At 33.5% G+C, this 26,437-nt stretch overlaps 1 protein-coding gene across 4 annotated transcripts in view; it reads right to left on the bottom strand.

Annotated features, from left to right (window-relative positions):
- KIAA0825 (KIAA0825 ortholog) overlaps positions 1–26,437 on the bottom strand; it is a 540,869-nt gene that overhangs the window by 470,497 nt on the left and 43,935 nt on the right. For all 4 annotated transcript variants that reach the window (XM_031949172.1, XM_023496065.2, XM_031949211.1 and 1 more), the window contains exon 2: positions 2,897–3,036. In XM_031949172.1, the coding sequence (XP_031805032.1) occupies positions 2,897–3,027 (131 nt within the window). In that variant the 5' untranslated portion in view covers positions 3,028–3,036. The remainder of the gene's footprint in view (positions 1–2,896; positions 3,037–26,437) is intronic.

A 26,437-nucleotide genomic window follows, 5' to 3' on the forward strand; every position in this document is an offset into this window, starting at 1 on the left:
TCTGAATTACTGATAGAGGGGGAAACAAGTAAGTATAATGAAGACTACCCCATATTTAAGAATGAATTACTAATGTTTTTCTTTTTAAGTATTAATAAAAAAAACCTCACATATCACATAGGCATTCATTACTTATTCTATGTATACCACTGGGAAACAAATAGAACTGTTAGAATACAAAAATGCCAAAGGTAATTCAACTACAGCAGTCTAAGTGTAGCATAACTGATTTGTCATGACATACAATTTTCTAAAAGCTATTCTGTTAGAAGGCAATAAATGGGTGAACAAATGATTTACACTCTTCAGAGTCATAGTTATTATTCAGTATTTTATTTTTTTTTAAAATATGTACCGTATACTATTATGTTTATTCTCTTGGGCATAATAAACACATAATTGAATTTGATGAAAAATGGGCTTTATTCCAAATGCAGCATATAGTACACATAGTAACTCCTTTGTTTTATCCCTTGTGAAGATCAATGGTCACTTGAGATGATTTCATTCTATGTTAAATTTAATATATGGGCAATAAAATATTTTTAATTTAAAATTACATCATATTTTCCTCCATCCTTTTTTTGCTTTTTCAAACCATGGGTCATTCCTAAGTTTTAATCCAAATATCATTTTACAAATTTAAAATACCATATTTTAATTATCCTTTTTTAAATATTACTTTCTTACTAAGAAGGAAAGAAAATCAAAGATAGAGTATTCAGTTTTTAAAAAATGAGTTCTGCAGTGAGAATGTCAGAAGTTTCACTGATTTCTGATATTTGGATAGAACTAAACATAAACTAAGTCCTAGAAATCAGGATATATATATCTTGCAAAGGGATTCCGTTTTTGTTTTTTGAACCTCTACTTTCACCCTCTATCACCACCAGTTGAATTTAAATAATGCTTTTTTCAACTACAAAATTTTTAATTTTAGATAGGTTCCTTCACATTAACGCCTTGCCATGATATTTTCATTGTATGGAGGTGACTTCTCTCTCTAAGGAAGTCGATGACAATGCAGCATAAGGCCTATTAGACCTTGACAAGATGTAATGAATTGAATTTTGAATAAGGTCATCAAAATGCACTATGTTTCTATCTGTTGATGACCATCAAAATGATGAAATTTTTGGCTTATGGTAACTCACAAATTATGGAAGAACTAAGACCTTTATTGAAAGAATGATTTTCTACAGCAATAAAATCACAGATCTTAAAAGATAATAGGGTAAATGACTTTTAGGAAATCAAATCTCTGTATTTTATACTGTTAATATCTACCAATTTTTTAATCTCTATTTTTTTGGCCACAGTAACAAAGACAACATGTCGGGGGGTGGGGGGGGGGGAGATATACAAAATCCTTGATATTTTGAAATATTAAAGGAGTAGCCAACTATAATGTATCAGCTCAACATATAACATGTTTGGGGGATTTATTATCTAAGCCTACCATTATAACATATGAAAAAGGACTGATTATAGTCTTACATAAAAGAATATATAGGGGCAGCAAGGTAATGCAGTGGATAGAGCACCAGTCCTGAAGTCACAAGGACTTGAGTTCAAATATGATCTTAGACACTTAACACTTCCTAGCTGTGTGACCCTGGGTAAGTCACTTAACCCCAAATGCCTAAAGGGGGGGAATATATATATATATGTATAAATATGTATAAATGTAAAGAAAAACAAAGGAAAAAATTACCTGAAAAGCATTATTTTGAGATTTTCAGATTCTGTGAAAATTCAGATCAAGTTTTTCTTGATTTTAAATAAACAAAAGGACTTATGATTTAGACATACCCATTCTTTTTTTGTATAGGAGGAATTATTTTTAAATTCAAAAACTTTCATGGTCCATAACATGGTAATAGTTGTATTCTTAGTATCCATTTGTTGGGAAAATCCATTATGACAAGAAGGTAGCTAGTATGAATTTAGTAATTGAGAAGCTCAAAAGATTAGAACATATATATATATCCACAAGTTGGCAACCAGTGTCACATTTTTCAATGTGGTTTGCATTACTGTACACCTACAATCAGGTGAATTACTGTGTATAAGACTCATTAATGGAAATCAATAAAGTAAAAATAAGTTCACAATCATTGGTCCCTTGGGCACTCAAAATGTATATGTCAATAAAGGGCTTTTTGAAGGCTATAAAGCCTTCTGTTTGCCTGTCCTTCCTTTATGTCATTATAGTTCATACTTTCTATAGTTGCTTGACAAGACTTAAATTAAGAATTCTTTTGGAAAAAAAAAACTATAACTTCAATAAAGTTCAAGGTAAATGAGAAGAAAAGTAAAGACATGAAATCTCATAGAAAGCTGATACATCTTTAAAAGATTTTTCAGTATGAAAACAACCTCTGAGAACTCAGAGGACTAAGTAACTTAGTAACTCAGTGGATTAAGTTGTTATGGACAAAAAATTACAAATATCATTATTTAAAATGTTTTGTTTTCTGAAAATCAGATATAACTCAATGATTTTGTAATATATATCTGATAACAAATGTGAAATCTGAAGTTCTTTTTTGCACATTTATATAATTATACTGTATTATAGTTCTCCAAATGAAAATACTTAACTCAACCTACTAATGAAATTCAAACGCTAGAAAAATTCAGAAATAAATATTACTGCTATTTCAGAGAAAATTTGTTCTAAACAAATATTCAAAAGCAGTGCTTACATATTTCATTCTTATTAAAAGCACTAATGTAGATAAAAGCAATCATGTTAAATTTTAAGTCATAGATTTAAAGAAAAACTAATGGATTAAAATTTAAAACAGTATAATTGTTCAAAACAGTAAAAGTAGAATAAGTCATTGTAAAAGAAACATTAAACAAATCATTTTTAAAAATTAATACCATTTACCTTGCAGCATTTTTCTCAATCTTTTCATCAATGTCACTGAAGATTTGTTCAAATTCCAGGTCTCCAGGAAATGAATTTAACAAACATTCTATGTCAAAAGAATTATAAGAATATTCATCTCCCCAGTCCATTTCAAGGAACTGAAATAAAAAATTTAAAGTATGTTAACTAAAAAAGGCAAATAATACATGTTACAATAATACTAAATTATAATAAATATCTAACAAACAACTCTTTTCAACAATGAGGTGATTCAGGCCAGTTCCAATAGACTTGTGATGAAGAGAGCCATCTGCATCCAGAAAGAGGGCTATGGGTACTGAGTATGGATCACAACATAGTATTTTCACCTTTCTTGTTATTGTTTGCTTGCTTTTTCTTTTCTTTTTCACTTTTTTTCCTTTTCAATATGATTTTTCTCGTGCAGCATGATAAATGTGGAAATATATTTAGAAGAACTGTACATGTATAAACTATATAGAATTACCTGCTGTCTAGGGGAGGTAGATGGAGGGAAAGGAGAGAGAAAAATTGGCAACTCAAAGTTTCGCAAGGGTGAATACTGAAAACTATCTTTGCATGTATTTTGGAAATAAAAAGGTATTATCAAAATAAAATAAATATCTAAAATACACAAACACAACACACAAAATTAAAATAGTAAAAGAATTAGGATAATATCAGAATAAGTAAAGAGACTTTAAAAATATTCTAATAGGGTAACTTTATTTTTTTTTATAGTCTTGGAATCTTATAAAATAAAATCTCTCAAAAATGCATGAGCATCATGTACATATCACTGTGAGATTTACAACAATCAAAAATTATAGGTCATTGCAAAATATCTGGGAAAGTAGTAAGAATATCATTAGATATTTCCCTCAAAGCCTAGGGAACAAAAATGTTCCCTTCTCCTCTCCTTGTCCTGGCCAATACCCTGGACTTGGATATTATAGAATCTGATAAGAAGAGATTCCAGAAGTTGATACTATATTAAGAGATGGGATGAGACTTTCTAGCTCCATGTCATTTGCTCTTTCTGACCACGACCTCTTGACTTTCAATTGATCACTTTCTGTCTTCTCTAAACCATAGCCTTTGTCTTCCATTCTTTTTGCCCTTCACATTATGGCTCCCACTTCCTCTTCCAGACTGATTTCACAATTTTTGTTTTCATATACTATACCTTGTAGTCAAATTGGATTAATTCCAGTTCTCAGAATGCAACACACACTATCCATTGCATCTATGACACTAATTCAGATGACTGTTGGTCCCCAAATTTGGAAAGCATTTCTTCTACATTTCTACTTTTTCAAATTCTTAGCTCCTTTCAAGGAGATCTCAGGTTTTGCTTCTTTTTTTCTAATTTTATTTATTATTTTTTTTATTATAATAACTTTTTATTGACAGAATCCATGCCAGGGTAATTTTTTTACAACATTATCCCTTGCACTCACTTCTGTTCCGATTTTTCCCTCCCACCCTCCACCCCCTCCCCTAGATGGCAAGCAGTCCTATATATGTTGAATATGTCGTAGTATATCCTACATACAATATATGTGTGCAGAACCAAACAGTTCTCTTGCTGCACAGGGAGAATTGGATTCAGAAGGTAAAAATAACCCGGGAAGAAAAACAAAAATGCAAACAGTTCACATTCATTTCCCAGTGTTTTTTCTTTGGGTGTAGCTGCTTCCATCATTGATCAGTTGAAACTGAATTAGGTCTCTTTGTCAAAGAAATCCACTTCCATCAGAGTACATCTTCATACAGTATCGTTGTTGATGTATATAATGATCTCTTGGTTCTGCTCATTTGACTTAGCATCAGTTCATGTAAGTCTCTCCAAGCCTCTCTCTATTCATCCTGCTGGTCATTTCTTACAGAACAATAATATTCCATAACATTCATATACCACAATTTACCCAATCATTCTCCAATTGATGGGCATCCATTCATTTTCCAGTTTCTAGCCACTACAAACAGGGCTGCTACAAACATTTTGGCACATACAGGTCCCTTTCCCTTCTTTAGTATCTCCTTGGGTCAGGTTCTGCTTCTTAAAGAAAAGTCTTTCTTCACCTTCTTGGCCATTCATACTTTTTGCCTCCTCAAATTCTCTTGTATTTACCTAACCCCAGTGGGATGCAAGTTCTTTGAAGTTTGAAGCTAGCATTTGGTATGATAGATCTGTAGGTAGAAGCTACAGCTGGCCTTAGAGGCCAGCTTATTTTACATACTCATTTAACATAGAGGAAACACATCCAGAGAAGTTAAATAATTTGTCCAGGATCAAAGAGAGAGTAAAATATCAGAGGCAAGATCTGAACCCATGTCCTTAGGCTGCAGAGCCAGGAAGGTTTCTATTGCATCACTTTGTATCCCTAATACCCGGCATAGAGCCTCAAACACAGTAGTTACCTAAACACTTGTTTTTGTTATTGTCTCAATTAGTTAAAACCAGTAGGAGATTTTGTATGTCACCACAAATTCATTTTGGAAAAGTAATGTAAATCATAGTTATAGAATGATGGATGTATCTTTAGTTGTGGGTCAGGATAAAATAAAATGCACTTTGGAGACATCAGTCTAATATATTACTCTGTCAAATAACACCAACCAAAAAAAAAGGTCACTGAAATGTTGGATATCATCTACAAGTAATTTGGCAGGCCTAAGAGTATTAATTATTGCCAAAACTCATACATCTTAGACCAAAGATTCTGTGAATATAGAATATTCCCACATAGAAAGGGAACAAGGAAACTTTGGGGGGAAAAAGAAGAAATTAATCTTATTTTCACGTTTAAAAAAATATAGATAATGGTAACATTTTGATAGCCACAAAAAGTTTCTATTTTCCCTCTTAAAAATATAATTAGCAGTGGTATTCACATTCCATAGAAAACCTTGGATATAATGAACATAATGTGAGGAATGATGGAATAAAGAGAATTTTAGAACTAGAAGGGACCATACACATCATCTTATCTATCTCTTCTATACACATAAAGAAACTGAGACCCAGAGATTGAGTATCTTGTCCAAGTTCATACATTTGGTTACTAGCTGAGTCAAATCTAAAATTCAAGCCTCTTGCTTTGTAGTCCAAAGTTCTCTCCATTTTACTATAGCATAACAAGATGAATCCACGGTAACAAAATAAATTATTAAAAGAAAGATTTTTTTTAGTATAACTTTAGTATAACCATAAAAAGTATAACTTTTTAGTATAACATATAGTATAACTATATAAGTATATACTAACTTTTAGTATATAGTATATATAATATATAATTTAATATAATTAGTATAACTAGTATAAATTTTAGTATAAAAGTTTAGTATAACTTTAATATAACTTTTTAGTATAACCTCAAGCTCTTGGTTTCAAATCCTGCTTTAATTATTCACAGTTTCTTCGGCCTTGGAAAGTCACACTTTGAACTCAAGGGATAGTCTCTGATATTCCTTCCAAATCTAAATATATAATCTTATGATTTTAGATTGCACAGTAATTAGAGCACTGGGCCCGGAGTCAGGAAGAGGAGTTCAAATCCAGCCTCAGACATTTCTTGGCTGTGTGACCATGGGCAAGTGACCTGTTTGCCTCAGTTTTCTTAACTATAAAATGGAGTTAATAACAGAACTTACATCCTAGCATTGTTGTAAATCAAATGAGATAATGTTTGTAGGGTGCTTAGCACACTTTCTGACACATAGCAGATGTCATATAAATATTTATTCTAATATTCCCTCCTTCCCCTTTAGAAGTTGATTTTATTGTGGGAAATAAACCCAGGCTACAAAAAGTTTTTTGGTGTCATCATCTAAGCCTATTTGTATTTAAGGATAGCACTTCTTTTTTTTATATCTAAGTCATAGTGCATTTGTATAAGATATTTAAGAAATTTCTTTTAATTTTTCCTCATAATTCTTCATAACAGTGATTCTTCATTTTTTGGCCAGAAGCTCTTTTTTGGTTTTAAACTTAAAAATTATTGAGGATCCCTCACAAAAAGCTTTTATTTACGTAGATTATTTTTAGTTACATATCATATTAGAAATGAAAGCATCTTAACATTATGATGAAGACAGTTTTGACCTCATGGCCCTACTTGAAAAGGTCTCACGGGGACCTCCAGGGGTCTCTAAATCAGGAATGGAAGTAAAAGAGGAAAGGGAATAAGGGAAATACCAATACTATAATTTGTTTAAAATAGTGATGGTTTCTTTATTGGCATCATCAGTCTTTGCTTATTGAACTGTGCAATTTAAAATGTCTAGTAACTTTGGGGCATTTTAAATATAACACAATCAATACTACTGGTATTCAAGGTCCTGATTTTGATATCAATCTAGTGGCTTTAGAAAAAAAAAAACTTTCACCTCAACATAAAACAGCTGGGAATACTTCATAGATTTGTATTCTAAAAGTCTAGAAGTAAATAGTTCCCATAAAGAACTTTGATTTTTCCCTTCCTACTCTGCTGAAAAAGTCAGTGTATACTAATCTGGAGAGAAATAATAGTAAAGTTAATTTTGCCTAAATGTTCAAAGGAGCCTCCATCTCAGTCAACACATGCATACTTATCAGTCAAAATGTACTGGGAAGCAGCACTCATCTGTAGGTTCCTTCAAAACATACATACTGGCAGCCTAGCACTGTGATCTGCATCAAGGGTATAAGGAAGCCTGCTGCATGGATCTAACTACTTCATGCAAAAAGTGGCACAAAGACATTATTGAATGTCTTACCAGAGGAAGAGATGGGCCAAAAATCTAAGAAAACTGAGATAACACTCAGAAAGCTGGAAAGTTAACTTAACAGAGACACTAAAAATAAAAAAAATTTACACGAATGAAAAGTATGAGGTATTATAGTGTACAATGAAATCACAAATCTTATATTGTTTCAGACAAAATTTAAAAATCCTTATGAAAAGATCACTATCCTATTTCATGTTTTATTTATCAATTTAAGGTTCCTTTTATAATTCCAAATCTAGAATATTACTCGACATATCATCCAATGTAGCCACATAGCTCTTCCTCAGACTCTGTGGGGATTCCTGGGGAACTCTCACTCCTAGAGCAGAACATCTTTCTGTTACTTTCACTTAGAGCACTTCAACATCACCCCCAACTTTCCTAAGCTTCCTGTTTTCTTTTCCCCTCCTGAATGAACAAAAATTTCCTAATTCCCCAGCCCAGTCAGAAAAATCTCCCTCCCACTGTAACCTAGGAATCATTCTTTGATTGATAGTGGGCAAATATCCTCCAGGGTTTGCTGCCCTATGAGGCAATACTTCAAGCTTCCTAAGGCCTGGTTCTGCTAAATTTTCATATGTATTCATGTCTGCCTATGTATACACATACATACATATATTTTTATAAATATTAACTTTTATTCATATACGAAAGCTGAACTTTCATATGCCTATATATCTTCTATACATACATACACTATATTATGTGTATCTTATATAGATTGACAATTAGTGTAAAGTCCTTGAAAGCAAACTGTCTTTTTTCTATTTACCTTTCAAGCATTTGGCAGTGTTTGACAGAGAATAAATGCTCAATAAATTAGTCTATCTATCCATCCATGCATGCATGCTTCTACTATAAATTCTTTTATTTTCAATCAAATTATTGTCAAACAATATTTTTGACTACCTCAGCTTTTCACATTTTATTTTTATAAATAATGATTTTACCCCATGTCACAATAATCATAACTAACAACCTCTCTGGCCCTCATATTATCTGTAAAATAAGTGGTTTGCATTAAATAACCTTCCTTCTAGCTCTAATGTTCTGTAATTCAATTCTTTGCACCTTGGAATATAAATAAAAATATTATATGTGTATGTATTATGTAAATCTCATATCCTCTTCTGGACCAAGAACATTGTAAAAGGCAGGAACCATTTTATTTATCTACCACAGGCCTTGGCACAATTCATTGCACAAAACAGAAAATAAATAAGTGCTTGTTAAGATGAATTTATAATTCATCATTCCAATTTTTGAAAGAAAATGTAATAAAGTATATTGTAGAATTTTCAAGAATTTTTTGGGAGGGCATTCAACAAAGAAACAAAACCTTTTTAACAAAAAGAGGGCTCAACAGACATGTAGGGATTTGGAGACATTCTAAAATAATATGATTAATATGATGAAGAAAATTTTAAAAATGAATTTACTAGAAAAAATAAAAAGCTTTCATTTAAGGAATAAAGTACTTGTGAAAATGTGGTGGTGATCCGTGTTTACATAAAATACAGGGAAAATACTTATAATAATGTGAATATAAGTACATTATACATAATATATAAATATTATAATATGTATATAAATACTTATATGTAATATATAAATATATTTAGCCTATGACAATAATGGACTTAACATCTCAAATTATGCAAATGAAGATCAAAGTATATTTCATTCACTTGACAACTATGTATCTTGTTATGTTCCAGGTACTAGAGATAAAAAGACAAACATGCCCTCAAGAAGCTTGCACTCTATTGGGAGAAAAAATACATGTCACAAAATATAGTATGTAGTTTGTAGATGTTATATATAAATCAACAGTCAACATTACATATAATTAACATATAGTATCATGTGTGTGTTTGTGTATATAGGTAGACATTAATCTAAGAGATAGAGGTACTGGACCTATGAATTTCATTGGTATAAGGAAACTACCAATGCAGGTTAGCAATTTTTTCTACAACTTAATTGTCTTACAGGAATTTCCTAGAACATAGTTTGTAACTTGAAATCACAAAGATCAATATGCATATGAAGTGGGACTAGGCTTTAAAGACTTCAATACTAACTAATGTTATGTTTACAACAAATAGTGACTATTTTCTTTGTGGAATTTAATTAATTCCACATGAAAAAAATTAATGTACATATTATGATGGAGTAAACGCTATTGCTTTACATAATAACTTTATTTTTAAAGTTGGTGCACAAATTAAAATTGATTATTTTTAATGCATTAAGGGAATTTACAATTTAAAAAAAAATACTGGAGGGAGGATTCTGGGAAGATGATGAAGTAGATAGGTAAATTTCAAGCTCTTCCAATTTCCCCCACAAATAGAAGAAATTTGTAACTCAGGGCAAACACAGATTGGTGAAAAATCAAGATTTGAGGAAGATTTGGGTCCTCCACATATAACCAGAGAAGATCTGAAGACACCCTGTCTAGGAATTAACATGTCTAAAATGCAAACACCTCCAGGATACCTCGCAAAAACATCAAGTGGGAAACCCTCGAGCTATTTAGGGGTGGCTGAAGCCTCAACAGGAACCACAGAGACTTTCACCTCTCCGACTGTTTGTTCTGTCAGGATTTGAGTCCATTGGGAACGCCAGGCCCAGCTGTGATGCTAAAGGTGGTCTTGGGCGAGAAGGAACCAACACCCATGAGTGCAAAAGCAGCTGGGCAAGGGCGCTGCTGGCTGTGGGCACTTGCAGGAGGATGGAGCTCTTGGTTTTGGGTTCTCTGTCAAAGGAGAGAACTGAAGGGAAACTTGAGGGACCATTCCACCCACCCCACGATTACAGGTGCTTACTCTAATACCTCTTATTTAAAAAAAAAAAAAAAATGAACCAGCAAAGAAGAAAAACCCTCACCATTGAAACATTATGGGAATAGGGAAGACCAGGATTCATCTTCAAAGAAGGATATTTTTGGGGAAAAAAGCTTCTACCCCAAAAAAGTAATGTGAAATGGCTCCTCAGAAAGAATTTATAGAACAACTCAAAAGAGAATTTAAAAATCAAATGAGAGACATTGAGGAAAAGCTAAATAAAATAAAATAAAAATCATCCAAGAAAAATAAGATTATGAAAAAAAAAAGAGTTAACTAACTAGAAAAGGAAGTACAGTCTTAAAGATGAAAGAAATTAGAACTGGACAAGGAAAAACCAATGAAGCTATGAGATCAAGAAATGATAAAACCAATTATAAAGAATGAGAAAATAGAACAGAAGGTGAAACATAAGAAAAACAACAGATTTGGAGAACAGATCAAGAAGAAAAATTAAAAGAATAATTGGACTGTCAGAAAAGTTGTGACTAAAAAGAGAATCTTGACACATAATGCAGGAAATAATTCAAAAAAATTGTCTTGGAGTCATAGAACCTGAGGGGAAAGTAGAAATGGAAAAAATACAATAACCACCAACAAGAGATCAAAGAATATTATCGCCAAATTTCAAAAACCTCCAGATCAAAGAGAAAATTTTGTAAGAAACAAGAAAAAAAAACCAATTCAAATATGTGAAGCTATTGTACAGAATTATAATTAGAATTGTATAGAACTTAATAGTAGCTACAATTAAAAAACCCACAGTTCCTGGAATCTTATCTACCAACAATCAAAAGAACTAGGCTTGTGGCCAAAGATATCACATCCAGCAAAATTATCTATAATTTTGAATGAGAAAAAATGGACCTTCAACAAACTTGTAGATTTTAACCAAACACGAACTTAACAGAAAATTTAACATATAAGAGCCAATACCAAAGATCAATTTTAAGTAACTTAACATGGAGAAAACTGTTTAAACATGGACAAAATGTTTGTTTGTTTTTTTAACATGGAAAATGTATATTTTATATTTCAGATTCATACCAACTATAGGGTAGTTCAAAAGAACTATTGGCAGAGTTAAGGTAAAAATAGTAATCAAGATATACAAATGAGGTTCAGAATAAGAACAGACATAGAGGCATTAGGGGAAAAAGAGAGCTTATAGTTCTGAAAACCCATTCACATTGTAAATGGGTTCAATAGGTAACACTACATATATATCATGCTACCTATAGCACCCTCCAAAATCTATAAAGAAATAAAGGGGAGAGATGGGCAGATAAGGAAGCAGTTTGAGGGAAGAAGACAAGGGAGGGATCCTTGGATGGCGGAAGTTAAGTAATGGCAAGGCAAGTTATGGAGTGGAATTTAATTAAAGAGGCAGCAAGATAGGAAAGATATGTGTGTGTGTGTGTGTGTGTGTGTGTATTTATATCTACATATGTATATATATTATATCTTTTTTAACTGCAGATTGCTTGGGAAAGGGGGTGGGGATGAAAGGAGGAAAAAAGAATAAAGAAGGTATGCAGCAGAGAGCCAAAGAACAATTTACAAGGAAGTAAAGAAAAAATAGACCTACATGAATATAATTTCTTCAACTAATATATATACTTTCTTGATTTGGCAATTTGTTGTTATATATTTTGAATCCTCCCTGATGTTTCATTGGGCACAAGATAATGTTCTCTTTTGTTTTGCTTTATTTTGTTTTGTATTTCTTTTCCATTTTTCTTTTTTTCTTACTGCTTTTTCAAATAAAACAAATTAAAAAAAAAGAAAGAAAAACACTGCAGTGAATGCTTTCTAAAACAATTTAATTCCATTCAGCAAACACTGATGAGGCATCTATTGTGTGAAAGACATTGCTCCAGGTACCAGGGATGAAAAAAAGGAAAATGATGATTCCTGGCCTTCGAAAAATTCTGTTCGACTTCATTTGTTGGCATATTTATTTTATACCTACATACGTGTGTATATATGTATATACATACAAACACACATACACCAATGATGCCTTTTGTTTTATTTCCCTACTGAGTACTACTATTGGTGAGTCTTGCATGTACCTCTTATTAAACTCTTTGAGTACCTTAGTCTGATTCAGCAGTGCAGCAAATTCAATAATTATTGATTGTGTCTAGTATGTTCAAAGTTATTGAACTGGATATATTCTTTGAGTGTGAAAAGTCTTACTTTTCTATCTGTACTACCAGCATTTAGCCATCATTGCATACCAGTATATCAGGTTATCTGGTTCTGTTTAAAAAAAAAAAAAAAAAAAAGTCCTTCAGAAAAAAACTTTGCGACTTGTTATTTAAATCAAATATAATTTGTTTGAACTACTATTGAATGCTCAATATGCTAGGTCCAGCATGCCTTTCTGGTCTTAATGCATACACTTTCCTTTAGCAAAATCTGTATTAAATTATTCTTCATATCCTGTTTTTATTCCGTTCATTTCATATATACACCATCTCCCATGCCTGAAATGGACTTCTTTCTCCCTTCCTTCTCCCACCCACTAACCCACCTCAAAACCTTTGAAAGGTCACACAAAGGTGCCATTTCTCCTATGATGCATTCCCTATCCTCCAACACTCACTCCCCAGCATGAAGCTTCCCTCCTGAAATTTCTAATCACACACACACACACACACACACACACATACACATACACACACAAACACACATACACACTTCATGCATCCTTAGCATGTCATAGCAGTGGGCTATATATATAGTTGGGTTGAAGGGCTTTCCGTTCATTTAGTAATTCTTCTTTATATGTTACTAATTTGTAATCACTGTATACCTGAAGGTAAATGTAGTAGATCAAAGCCATCCAGGAAAACCCAACCTTAAGAAGACCCAAGCTCAAGTAATTTACATTCTGTCCAAGCTAAAGGTATCTCTCCAAAGACTACACAAAAAGTGACACTGTGCATTGGTGAAGGAACTTTCCTCATCTCTTGAGTTTTTTATATCAATGAAATCACAAGTTCAGTCACTATCTCAACTCACTGTTTTTCCCCAAAGTTCTCCCCCCACTTCCTACCTTTCCTATTAGTGTAGAGAGCAACGCCATGCTCCCAGTTTCTCAGACTCACAAACTAGGAATCATCCTGACCTCTTCACTCTCTCACCCAGCAACATCCAATCTGATGGCAAAATATGTAAAGTTCACCTTTGCAACATCTGTCTCTTCTCTTTTCTTGATATTGTGACCACTCTAGTGCATGCCCTCATCACTTCACACTGTGGGGCTGAAGCCTCAAGTCTCTCCCTCCTTCAGTTCACCCTCCATTCTTCCACTAAAAAGAATTTTTTAAAGCTTAGATCTGATCAGGTCCCCTCAGAATCTAACACAGAATGTTCATTCAAGGCCCTTCATTCCAGGCTTCATATACCTTACTCCATGCCATGTACTCTGTGAACCAGTGACTGACCAGCTTCCTGGCTAGTTCATGTACATCTCCATCTCTTGGCTCTGGGGACTCTCTGTGGCTATCCCTCACGCCTGAAATGCTCTCCCTCTTCATCTCTGCCTCTCAGCTCCCTTGGCTTGCTCAGCAGGGAAGACTTCAGACTCCAGACTCCAGAGTCCAGCATCTATCTTTGACGAACCACATGGCAGCTTGCTTGCCTCCTTCACGTCTTCTTCTAAAGACCAAGGATTTTGACTGATCCTGACTCTGACTGATCTTGAGGCCCTCTAGAAAGTTAGCCTGGAAATTACAGTTCTGCACTATAGTAGAGCATTATCTTGTAATTTATATTGAATATCTACTACAAATTAAGAACTAAGTATACAAAGAGACAAAAGCCAAAGTTCTTTAGTCCCCATAATTTCTTATTTCCACATCTTGTGTCCTTTTCTTTTTTAACATCTTACTGAGAAAAATGTGAAAAGGTAGCAGCAAATTAATCAAACACTTAATAAATACCTATTACATTCTTAGGCTTCAAGGATACAATACAATTAACAGAGATTCTAATCTGATCTGATCTAATTCAAGAGATATAATGTATAAAAAGTATTAATACATATTAGGATGTAGGAAAAGCCTAGAAGAGATATGAAGTGTTCAAAAAGATCTAAGGAGTGAAATATTGCTCTGAAGAGAGAAACAGAATGAACTATTGCTAAGTTATTGAGGCTTGAAAGTATATGTAAAAGGCATATCTAAGATGTAATATTTTTGGAGTTAATCTTCCTAATAAAATGACTGTATGCCAAGTACGGAACAGAATCTATATTCTTTCCAAATTAGTATTCAACACCCTCAACAACTCCCTTCTGGGCTCATAAAAAAACTGAAACTTGTTACCTTTTTCACATTTGTCTGATCTGCCCACCAAGATGATAAACTCCAGTAGGATGGTGCCTTCTTTGTATCTGCCAAAGCAGTAAGTTAACCATGGAGACTCAGAAATGTTTGCTGGTTCATCATTATTGCTCTCAAGGATCTTGTGATGTAAAAAATGAGTTGACAAGTTTTATAGTGTTATAACATCTAATGATTTCTCAGAAAAAGCTAAGAAGTAATCAGTTTTCTTGTTTAAAGCATTATAGATTCATCTTTGTGATCACTTGCAAGTGACAACTTCTTTGGGCATCAGTTTCATAGTCTACAATAATGACAATTAGGTAACCTCTATAATCCTTCCCAGATCCAAATCTATGATCTTGCCTATGATCCAAATGTTTTCCTTTATTATCTATTCTACCTCTACCCATCCCCCACCTTCCATCAAAGTACCAAAGCAAAAGAGGTTAGCTCATTTCCTCTTCATCAAATTACTCTCTGATTACTCCTATCAGCCTTCACAGAACCAATAAACCCAAATATTTCTCCTCTGTCTTTCTCCTATGCAACAGACTCTACATAGTCCCAGACTTCTTAATTTTACAACTATTAATTGTCAATTGGGGGGAAAAATAAGTGGCAAAAATTCAAATGAAATATAATGGCCTAATTCATGAATAATAAAGAACAGAAATTATTCTGACTACAACACTAATGACTTTTTAAACTAAAATAACATATTACTTTTCAAAATTTTGTCTTCAAATTTTAATTCCTATTTAATTGAGCTTTTCACAAGAGCAAAAATAATGATTTAATGCTTCAAAAAAGTATTTTAGGCTATCATCAAATATTATTAGATTTTAAAACAATTAAAGAGGGGCACCTAGGTGATGCAGTGGATAGAGCACCAGTCCTGAAATCATGAGGACCTGAGTTCAAATCTGACCTCAGACACTTAATACTTCCCAACTGTGTGACCCTAGGCAAGTCACTTAACCCCAATTGCCTCAGGAAAAAAACAATTAAAGAATTTTCTTTGAAAAAAATATACATCTAAACCAAGCACCTGTAGATTAAATTTCAGCCCTAGGCAAATTATAAGAGTTGAGTTATATATTCTCAAGAAACATTTTATGATAAAAAATATGAACATGTTCTAATTACTTCCAGAAAACACTAAAATAAGGCAGAGTAAAAATTTTTACCTTATGAGATCAAGATAATTCATACAAATAATATAAGATCTCTACTTGCCCTTTACCATCTTTTCAAAAACTTCTAAATATTAAGTTCTTTGTTCTATATTTTAGCAAACTTTGTCTTGTACTTTGTCTTTAATTTTGTCACTTCAATAATTCAACTCCATACTGAATTATTCTTCAAATGTCTAGCCAATCCTGTTGAACTCCCACTAAATATGTGTTGGATCGAAGAATAAAATAAGAAACTGATTCTGAAAGCTATTCAATACTATCTATAATATCAATATGGGTATACGCTAATGTAATGAACGTTGATACCCATTTATACCACTCCATCAAGAGAAATTCTCAGCAATAATCTTCCACAAGAATTCTATGCAATATGCTGGTCGCTTTTCTCTAGCTCTCTTGGCATTGCCTGGCTACTGATGGTGCATTTGGGCTTCCCATTAGTTATCACCTGGTTCTTTGTTACATATGAATCTTTTTTTCCCTCTACTCATTTGTCTCTATGAGAACTTCCTATATATGCTACGTCTCTTTTGCAATTCTTGATTAGCAAAGTGTTACAGCCTGTATAGAAACACCATATGTCTCTTCATTACCCTTTGGATGACACTCAATTTTAATTGTGGTAAATGGAGATTGTGGCATTCCATCCCATGACTATACAGCATTACTGAAAGAAAAAAAAATTGCTAAAACGATGGGCCTTTATTTAAGGGAGAATCTTGGGGTCATTAAAAACATGGTTAAGTTTCCCAAAGGAAATCTAACCTACTCATGGGTTTTATGGAAATACATGAAAGTGATCCATTGGGAGAAAAATGTAGCTCCAGTGGCTCCCTATGGCTTCAAGGACTAAAATATAAACTCCTCTGTTTAGCTTTTAAAATCTTTCATAATCTGGCCCCAACCTATCTTTGCATTTTCATTGTTTAACACATCCCCTTCTACATTCCAAAATCAAATCAAAATGGTCCTGTTCTATTCCTTTACTCAAGACTTTCCATATCTCCCAGAATCCACTTCTGTGCTGTTTTTGCAATGGTCATAATGTGTGCCTGGAATATATTAACCTCTTCATTTCTGCCTGACACAATCCCTCACTTACTTCAAGACACAGCTTAAGCACTACCTTAGGACATAAAACTCTTCCTTAAACTCTATTACTCCCCTTAACTGCTCATACTTAATTTTCTTAATTATTGTTATTTAATTATTTTGTATTTGTTTGTATTTATTCTCTTTATATTTGCTTCAGATATGCATATGTATATCTAAATTAACATGTACTTGTTGCCTCATTATTACACAAATTTTTCAAGAAAAAAAAATTGTTTCGTTTTTGTATACCAGATGGCTCACACTAGCATCTAGCACATAGTAGGTATTAGTAAATATTTATTGTTGTTTGATTGCACTATAAGTGAAAACTTCACCATAAAAGAATACAAATATTCCCTAAGAAGCTGACAGTAAAAATGTCGAGTCAATATGAAAAGCAAGTTCAAGGACAGATTGAAGTTCTAAAAGTCTAATGACACTCAGATAAAGTCAAGAAATAATATGTAGATTAAGTTACTACAAACAAATAATAGTTCTCCTTAGAATTGTAAATTTTCTTCATTATTAATCCAAGATAAATGAAGACATCCAATTGTTTAGAATGGGAATTCCCATTGTTACATTTGTTGAATCTCTGGAAACCTATCTTTTTTTTTTTTTAGGTTGTTAGGATGCTGAAAAGATATTGCTTTGTTACAAAAAGAAAGAAAACAAAGCTTAAATCTATCTCTATTTGTTAATATTTTCAAAAATGCTGTTTTTCTCTTTTTTATTAAAATACAAATCAAATCTTTGTTTCATATGAAAACTTTCTGTCCCATTCAATTTTATTTCTTAGGTCTTTTATGTGTGTATGTGTATTTATATTCACACATATATGTATATTATATATGCATATACATATTTGTATAAGTTTTAAAATACTATAATCAACTACAACAAAATATTGATAGGCATATAATTATTCACCCAGAAAAGTACTACCCATATTTTCTTTTCTGTCTGAAACAAACCATTGTGCTTTCTATAGTAAGTTTTAAAATTTTCCTTTTGACAAAAAGCAGACAAAAAGCAATCTTTTTATGTTATTTATTATTTGTATTATGTATTGGTGAATATAAACCAATATAATTGTACAATTGAATAAGTTATGAGAATTTAAAAACCAAATATAACATTTGCTTATTTTCTATGTAAAAATAAAGTAGGGCCAAACAATATCTTTCTTTAAATATGCCTTTAAAGTCACAGGAACTTTTGGGTATTATAAAACCTCAGCAGTTGGATCCCCTAAATTAATGAAAATTCTTAAAACTAAATAACATCTAAAGATATGCTATGCTATTACACATAACATGTGTACAAGAGAAGAAAAAAAGATCAACTAGTTTTTTTCATGTTTTAAAATATATTTCCTCCAATTACATGTTAAACTTTTAAACATTTTAAAATAATTTGAGTTTCGAATTCTATTCCTTTCTCCTTCTCCTCTCCCTTCCCTAAGACAATAAGCAATTTGATATAGATTATACATGTACATGCATGTGAAACATTTCTATATTAGTCATTTTGTACTAGAAGAATAGAAAATAAAAATGAAAAAGTTTAAAATGGCATTTAGTCTATATCAACATAATATCATTTCTTTTTCTGAAGGCAGAATCTTTTCCAATGATTACCTAGCAACATATAATCTCAGAATCAAGTGATATCTCAAGATTTATCTAGTCATCCAATAATAAGAATGGTTTGTAATTACTTATCAGTTTTTTTTGGGTTTTTTTTTTGGGGGGGGGGGTTTGCAACTGGGCCTTTACAAATGTTTCTGAATACTTGAAAAATGTCATTTAAATATTCCCCCCCCCCAAAAAAAAATAATTGAAATCACTTCACTCTTATGTGAAGGACAAAGTGAGGACAAAGGATTCTGATGAGTAACTACAGAGCAATTGCAGCAAGTAAATAAAATCAATATTGCAAGAACAAAACTATAGAAAGTAAAACAATGGTCAGTATTAGTAACACATAGAGATCATAGGATAATAGATCGGAGCTAGAAGGAACATTAGTCATCATCAAGTTCAACCTTTTTCATTTTTTTTTTTTTTTACAGATAAGAAAACTGAGTCCCAGAAAGGTAGCAAAGCCAGGATCTGACTCCAGGATTTCTGATTCCTTGTTATTGTTTTCTCCATTGCACTGAACAAATTTAATTGGGAGAAGGGTCTATTTGAGTGTTGTATTTAAACAAGTAACAATAAATTTAAAACTCAATTTCCTCAGCATTGTTATTTAAAATAATTTCTTTAGTAAATTACTTGTATATAGATAGTGCCAAGATGAATTCCATAAAGGAAGTTAAGGCTAGATTGTGTCCACACACACACTCCTCCAAATAGACCTGAAAACTGTACCTCTAAATAGTGCTGGGAAAATTCAGGGAGCTCAAGACTGAGCAACTAGGTCTACAAAGGATGCCAGAGAGGGAAAGCTGCAAACACTGTGGAGCACACTTTCCAGCAGAGCACACTGGCCTGCGAGCAGAGGCTGGGCTCCAAGACAAGAAATCCCAGACCTCTCCCACTCATTCCAAGGCCCGGTAGGAAGCACGGTACAAACGGACAGCTTTGTTGGCCACTGCCCAGTTCCAGATCACAGGGCTGATGGAGAATTTGCACAGGGAATGGTGTTCCTCAGTAGCGACGCTTTGAGCTTTTTATAGAGAAAGGAGGAAGTCAGAATGCCAGTGGGGTGGCTAAGACCCTAGACTGAGGAAGAGAGTCTCATTCCCAGTATCTAATTTAGCTTACAGAGAAATAGCCAAGGCAAGAATCCAAGACCAAAGGGGGAGGTTACAGTTCAGTGATTTTGATACAACAGGGCTCTCTAGCCCAGAGATAGGGGCTTGTTATGGTTGCTTGTCCTTTGTTCTTGAAGAGGACTAATAACCCCGCAAAAATTTGTCTCAGCTTGCATGTGAACTGGACATAAGTGAACCTTCTGCAAAAGGCCATCAGCCTCACATTAGTCATAGGAGTCCAGTGGCAAAACAAAAGTCCAGATGACTTGATCTTGATCACAAGATTCTTATTCTCTCAAACACATCTGCATCAAAAGGTGCAGTATCCTAACAGATTTAACCTGTGTTTACTTCTTTGAAATTCCAGCCATACAGCAGCAATCTACTTTTGCAAACCCATACCCAGGTCAGGAACTTGCAGAGCTTAGAGAAAGTTGGGAAGAGGAGGATGAGAAACAAATGAGAAGTTGCCTTGTATCAGACCACTCAAAGAACTAAAAATTTGAGGTCCCCAGCCTGTCCCCCCGCCAAGATCCTAGAATAACATAATAAAGTTCCATAAAAGTTGCAACAGGACCTGTCCAGACTTTCCCTCTAGAAATATTGCAGATCCCAGCTCTGACAACAGATCTGTAGTCAGGAAATAGGCTGAAAGAATGGGAAAATCAAGAACCCCATCATAAAAAGCTATTATGGTAGCAAGACTCCTTAAGACACAAATACAGGAGAAAATGACTGCAAAACACAGAAGCAATGTCTCAAAATAACATAGCTTAAGAACAAAAATCCTCGAAGAGATAAAAAGCAAGACTTTTAAAAGTTTTAAAATGTTTTTATATGGAATGAGAACACTTTAGGGGGAAAATGGAAAATCAATGAGAGTTATAGAATTCAAAAGGGAATAATTAATAGCTTGGCAACGAGGTATAAAACTAGGCTCAAACTACAACCCCCCTGAAAATTAGAATGGACCTATGCCTTCATTAAGACATGAAGAAATATTAAAATAAAGCCAAAAGGCTAAAGAAAATCAAAGAAAATATAAGATTTCTTATATTATATAGCAAGAATAACTGACCTAGAAAGCAGACTGAGAGAGGAAAAAATGGCCTATTCTTCCTACTTCTTTTTTTTTAAAATAATAACAGCTTTTTATTTTTCAAAATACATGCATGAATGGTTTTCAACATTTACTCCTGCAAAACCTTGTGTTCAAATGTTTCTACCTCCCCTAAACAGCAAGCAATCCAATATAGGTTAAACATATGCAATTCTTCTAAACATATTTCCACATTTATCATGCTCCTTAAGAAAAATTAGATCAAAAAGGAAAAAAACAATGGGGAAAAAAAATAAGCAAGCAAATGACAACAACAATAAAAGATGAAAATAGTATGTTGTGATCCATATTCAATCTACTTAGTCCTCCTCCTTCTGGGTGTACATGGTTCTATCACAAGTCTATTGGAATTGCCCTGAATCATCTCATTGTTGAAAAAGAGTCATGTCCATCAGAATTGATCATCACATAATGTTGGTTTTGGCTATGTACAATGTTCTTTTGGTTCTACTCATTTCACTCAGCATAAGATCATGTAAGTCTCTCCCAGCTTTCTGAAATCAGCCTGCTCGTCATTTCTTATAGAAGAAAAATTTTCCATAATGTTCATATACCATAGCTTATTCAGTCCCTCTCCAACTAATGGACATCCACTCACTTTCCAGTTCTTTGCCACTACAATATGGGCTGCTACAAACATTTTTGTCCATGTGGGTCCTTTTCCCCTTTTTTATGATCTCTTTTGGGATTCTCTTCTCCCAGAGAAGGAACTGCTGGATCAAAGGGTATGCACAGTTTGGGCAAACTGCTCTCCAGAATGGTTGAATCGGTTCACGACTCCACCAACCATGCTATTAATTAGACTTATTTCAATAAATCTTAAAACTACCAGATCTCTAATACCAGAGGACTATGTAAAAATTGAATATTCTACCAGTCATCTCCTGAATAAACTGGAAAATTAAAATTCCAAAGAATATCCTGGGCAAAGTCTAAAGCTTTCAGGGCAAAGAAAAAAGTCCTAGAAACAACTAGAAAGAATTCCATTATGGAGAAGCCACCATCAGGATCACATGTGATTTAGTAGCCATCAAAGTAAAGAAACAGAAAACTTGGGATACATTATTCTAAAATACAAAGGATATACACTTACAGCTAAGAATAATTTACTCAGCAAAATTGAGAATAATGTTAGGGAGGGAGGGAAAAGTTTTTTTTTTTTTTTTTTTTTTGAGGGAAAGAATTTTTAATGAAATAACGGACCTTTAAGCATTCCTAATGAAAATGCAAGAGTTGCAGAGAAACTCTGAAGTTCAAATATAGGAGTGAAGAGAAATCTAAAACAGTGAATGAGATTTAAAGGAAAAACTAAACAAATATAAATTGCTTATATTCAAATATGGGGAGATGATGCATGTACTCACTTTGAACCCTCTCACCATCAAACTAGAAGACCTAGTAGACAAGGCCTGGGAGTGGTTTTGTTATGTCTTGATGATCTTAAGAAAAAATAAAATGAGAGGGGAAGAAGTGTACACTAGAAGAAAAGGGGTAGTGAAAGGAAGGCTGGGGAAAATTATCTTATATAATCAAGATGCACAACTAGATATCTACACAAACAAGGAATGGCTGAAGGGAATGGCTTACAAACCACTCTCATCTGAGATGGTCAAAAGCAAAAATACACATTTGTGCAGCTGGGTAAAGAAATATATATCATTCATTAGGGAAATAGGAAAGAAGGGAGAGAAGGGAGAGAAAGGAGAGTTAGAGGGTAGGCAGATTATGGGAAGGATAATAAATTCTAAAAATGCACAAAAATATGCCCATAAATTAGAGATCAAAACAAATTAGAGCATCTAAAAATATTCTGAAATATTATTGTACTGAACTCTTAATAATAGTCATAGACTAACCAGAATTCCACTGGAGTAATGATGAAACATGTTGCTCACTTCCTGATAGAGAAGTAAGGAACTTAGAATGAAACAAATGTTGTTTAGGACATAGCCAATGTAGAAGGCTGTTTTGATTTATGATAAATGTTTGTAATAGGTTTTATTTTTTCTTATATTCTCAATGGCAGGAAGGAATTTGAGGGAAGAATATGAAGACATATCTTGGCTGATGAAAATAAATAAAATATGTGAAAAGAAAAGGATTAGATTGTTAAAAAGTCCAGAGGTGTATTTTGGCTCCCTTAGGAAAAGGGAGATAGCAGTGTTTACTCTATGAGAGTGTTTACAAGAAAGGCAAGGGGAAATCACTTTGAGAACTGTGCAGAGGATGGATTGTAGTGAATGAATAGTTGGAATATGTTGTTTATATGAAAAATCACAACAAAGCAAGCCTGACTGAAAAAAATTTATATTAATTTCCAGGGAGATTTTTAAGGAATAATTCATTGTTGTACAGTAGAAGCTAATGTTTAAATACTAAACTGTATTTATTTAAATAAACTTGAAACTCATTGCTATTTCTAGTATGAATATTCTGGATATAAATTCTCTTTTTAAAAAGTAGCAGCCAAATATCATCACTCTTCTTCCCAGTTTTCAAGAATCACAAGAAGTAGAACCTCCAATCATTTCCTACTGAGCATGACAAAAATAAATCTGCATAGCTTCAATTTACAAAATCTAATAGTTTTAAGAACTTCTGAGTGTCTGTCCAATCAATCCCATTTATCCCTATCTGAACAAGAACTCATTTTATAATATATATTGCAAATGAGCATCCAACTTTTGCTTGAAAAGTTCTAATGAGGAGAGTCCAGTCCCTTTTGAAGAAGCTTTTTTTCTCTTCTAGACAAATATAACAATATCTAATCCTTACACTGATCTCCTAAATCTGTCTCACTACAAATTTTGCAACCCCTATGGGGTTTCTACAATAATCGACTATTAATTTATGTTGAATGAAGATTAAAAGTAAAAAGAGAAGGGGACAGCAGAGGATGAAGCAACAAACATGAGCTTGGACTGACTCTGGGAGACAAGGAAGAAAAGCCTGGTGTAGTATGGTCCATTGGATCGCAGAGAGTTGGGCATGACTGAATCATACCTGTAAGTTATTTTATAATTCTCTATATAGAATGTTTATGTCCCTGTCTAGTTGAAGGGAAAGGGCAAGTACGTGGCACAGTGCATAGAGTGCCATTTCTGAAGTCGGGAAGATCTGAGTTCAAATCCAGTCTCACATATTTACTAGCAGTATGACCATGGGAAAGTCACTTAAGCCTTTCTTGACTCAGTTTCCCCATCTGTAAAATGATCTATGGAAGGAAATAGCAAGTCATTCCTGTATCCTTGTAAAAAAAAACAATACACCCAAATGGGGTTACAAAGAGTCTGAATCAACTAAATAACAAAAAGTTGAAAGGAATCAGAGTTGACCTTACATAAAACTCTAATTAAAGTCTTCTAAAATTGTCTTTTTTCATCCTTAGCCTTGATTTCTATTTTCTTTCCCCTAGAGCAACTCTGGCCCATAATTCATTGCCAATTGTTTTTCTGTTTTCATGCCAACTTGCAAGTCTGAAGGGAGGAAGGCTCTGTGCTTAAAGAAAAGACTAGGCCAGTGTGGAGGTCTGAGCCATACAGCCCCACCACTGTTTGGATACCTGGACTGCCAGTGTAGAGGCAATGGTAAATGCATTCTAAAATTATAAGTATGGAAGGAAGGTTGCTAAGACTGTAAGGAACATAGCAAGTGCTGATTTCCTCACCAGGAATTCTTTGTACCAATGAAACCACAGATCTAGTCTCATCCTAATACTAAAAGCATTATCCATAAATGTAGCCTAAAATTATTTTTATAATGAATGTGAAAAAAATAGAAAAATGCCTTTGATGGAAAACTACTCGGGAAAAAAAATCAATAAATATCTGTAACAATAAGATAGTGAATTTCTTTCCTAGGATCCTCATATTTAGAGTGACACAGAGATGATTTCCATATGGGTAGCAATTTAGAACTGTTCTTGACCAGTGTTTTTCATGTGGGGAATAGATAGTAAAGAGTTTCTACTTCTTCAACAAAAGAACTCTTCTACTGATTCTTAGGCTCTGGAAGGTAGGGCAGAGATACTGCCTATGACTTTCCTGTTAATAATGATGGCCCAGTCCCAAAGCCCTGGGGAGAGAGAGGGCGGTGGTGTCCAACATGAGGCCCTCTGATGAAGAGCAGCATGCTGACCTGAGCCCAGGGTGCAAGAATGACGCCAAGCTGAAAAAGAGAGATCCTAGGAAGAAAAAAAAAAGTGGTTTGCAAAAGGAATCAGAAAACAGAGTGAGGTTAAGAGGAATTAAGAGAAAGGCCTACAGGAAAGAAGGAATTCATTAACAAAAGAAAAAGTAATCAAGAAAAGAATAAAAGGAAAGGGAAGGCTTGAAGAATAAAAAGTAACCCCTAAGGCGGCTTGAAAGAGCAAGAGTAGAACAGAGAGGGCTAGAGAAGGAGATTACTAATACTATTATATTACCTTACTATGAATGCAGCAAAGTTTTCAACAGGAATAAAATGTTATTCCTGTATTATGAAAATCATATTATAAGTTTATAGAAAGATTGCCAGTTCCTTCTTCCACTATCCTGAAATACATTCCCTTTCTTAACTCCACTACAGAAGGAAGTAACATCAAGGGAAAAGAAAAACATCCTGATATATAACTTTAAGGGAGCAAAAGAAGACTAATGCTTACATCTGTTTAAAATTATTATCTTACTCCTTGTTCAATAAAGTAGTGATCAGTTTATTCTTCTAAGGCCAACAATAAATGGAATAAACTTAGCTAGTAACGTATCCTTTGTGAGTAAAGTCCAAAGATCAGTTATTAAACATGCGTGGGCATATGACGCAGAAAGCTATTATGGAAGCAAGAACAAAAGTAAAACCTGGGGTTGAGAAAGAGAAGACCTGGAGTTAGACATGTACTTCTGGGGGCCTTGCTTCCATGGTTAAGATGACCAGGATCTGTCAGTGGCTGCTCCAGATCTACTTCCAGTGAATGGCAGTGGGATGGGGTTCCATCAAAGGCTTCTTTCAGGACCTGGAGCCTTTAGTACTGGGGGCAAATCAGCAGATCTCATTGCTTGATGATCACGGATCAGAACTCCTTCTTAATTCAGAACCCCTAACCTAATTCATCTTTCCTTTCTCTTCTTTGTCCCTAGATTTCCAGACATATATTTTATGTTTTCAAGCACATTTGATATATCTTAATGTGAGGATAATGATGTTTTTGCACCATTCAGTCGCCCTTTACATATTTGTTTCATTGAGTAAGAAAACTTCTATATTATTTCTGTCTCTGGTAATTTCTTTTTTTAAAGTGTCATTAGGGTGGATTCTCCAGATTAGTCATAGAAATCTTTAAAACTCTAATAATATGACAGAATTTTATTATAACTTCAAAAAGCATTAGCTATGAATATGACCTAAAATTGAGATTTTAAAAAATGCTCTCCAA

Source organism: Sarcophilus harrisii, chromosome 1 (genome assembly GCF_902635505.1).
Source record: "Sarcophilus harrisii chromosome 1, mSarHar1.11, whole genome shotgun sequence".
In the NCBI taxonomy this organism is placed as follows: domain Eukaryota; kingdom Metazoa; phylum Chordata; class Mammalia; order Dasyuromorphia; family Dasyuridae; genus Sarcophilus; species Sarcophilus harrisii.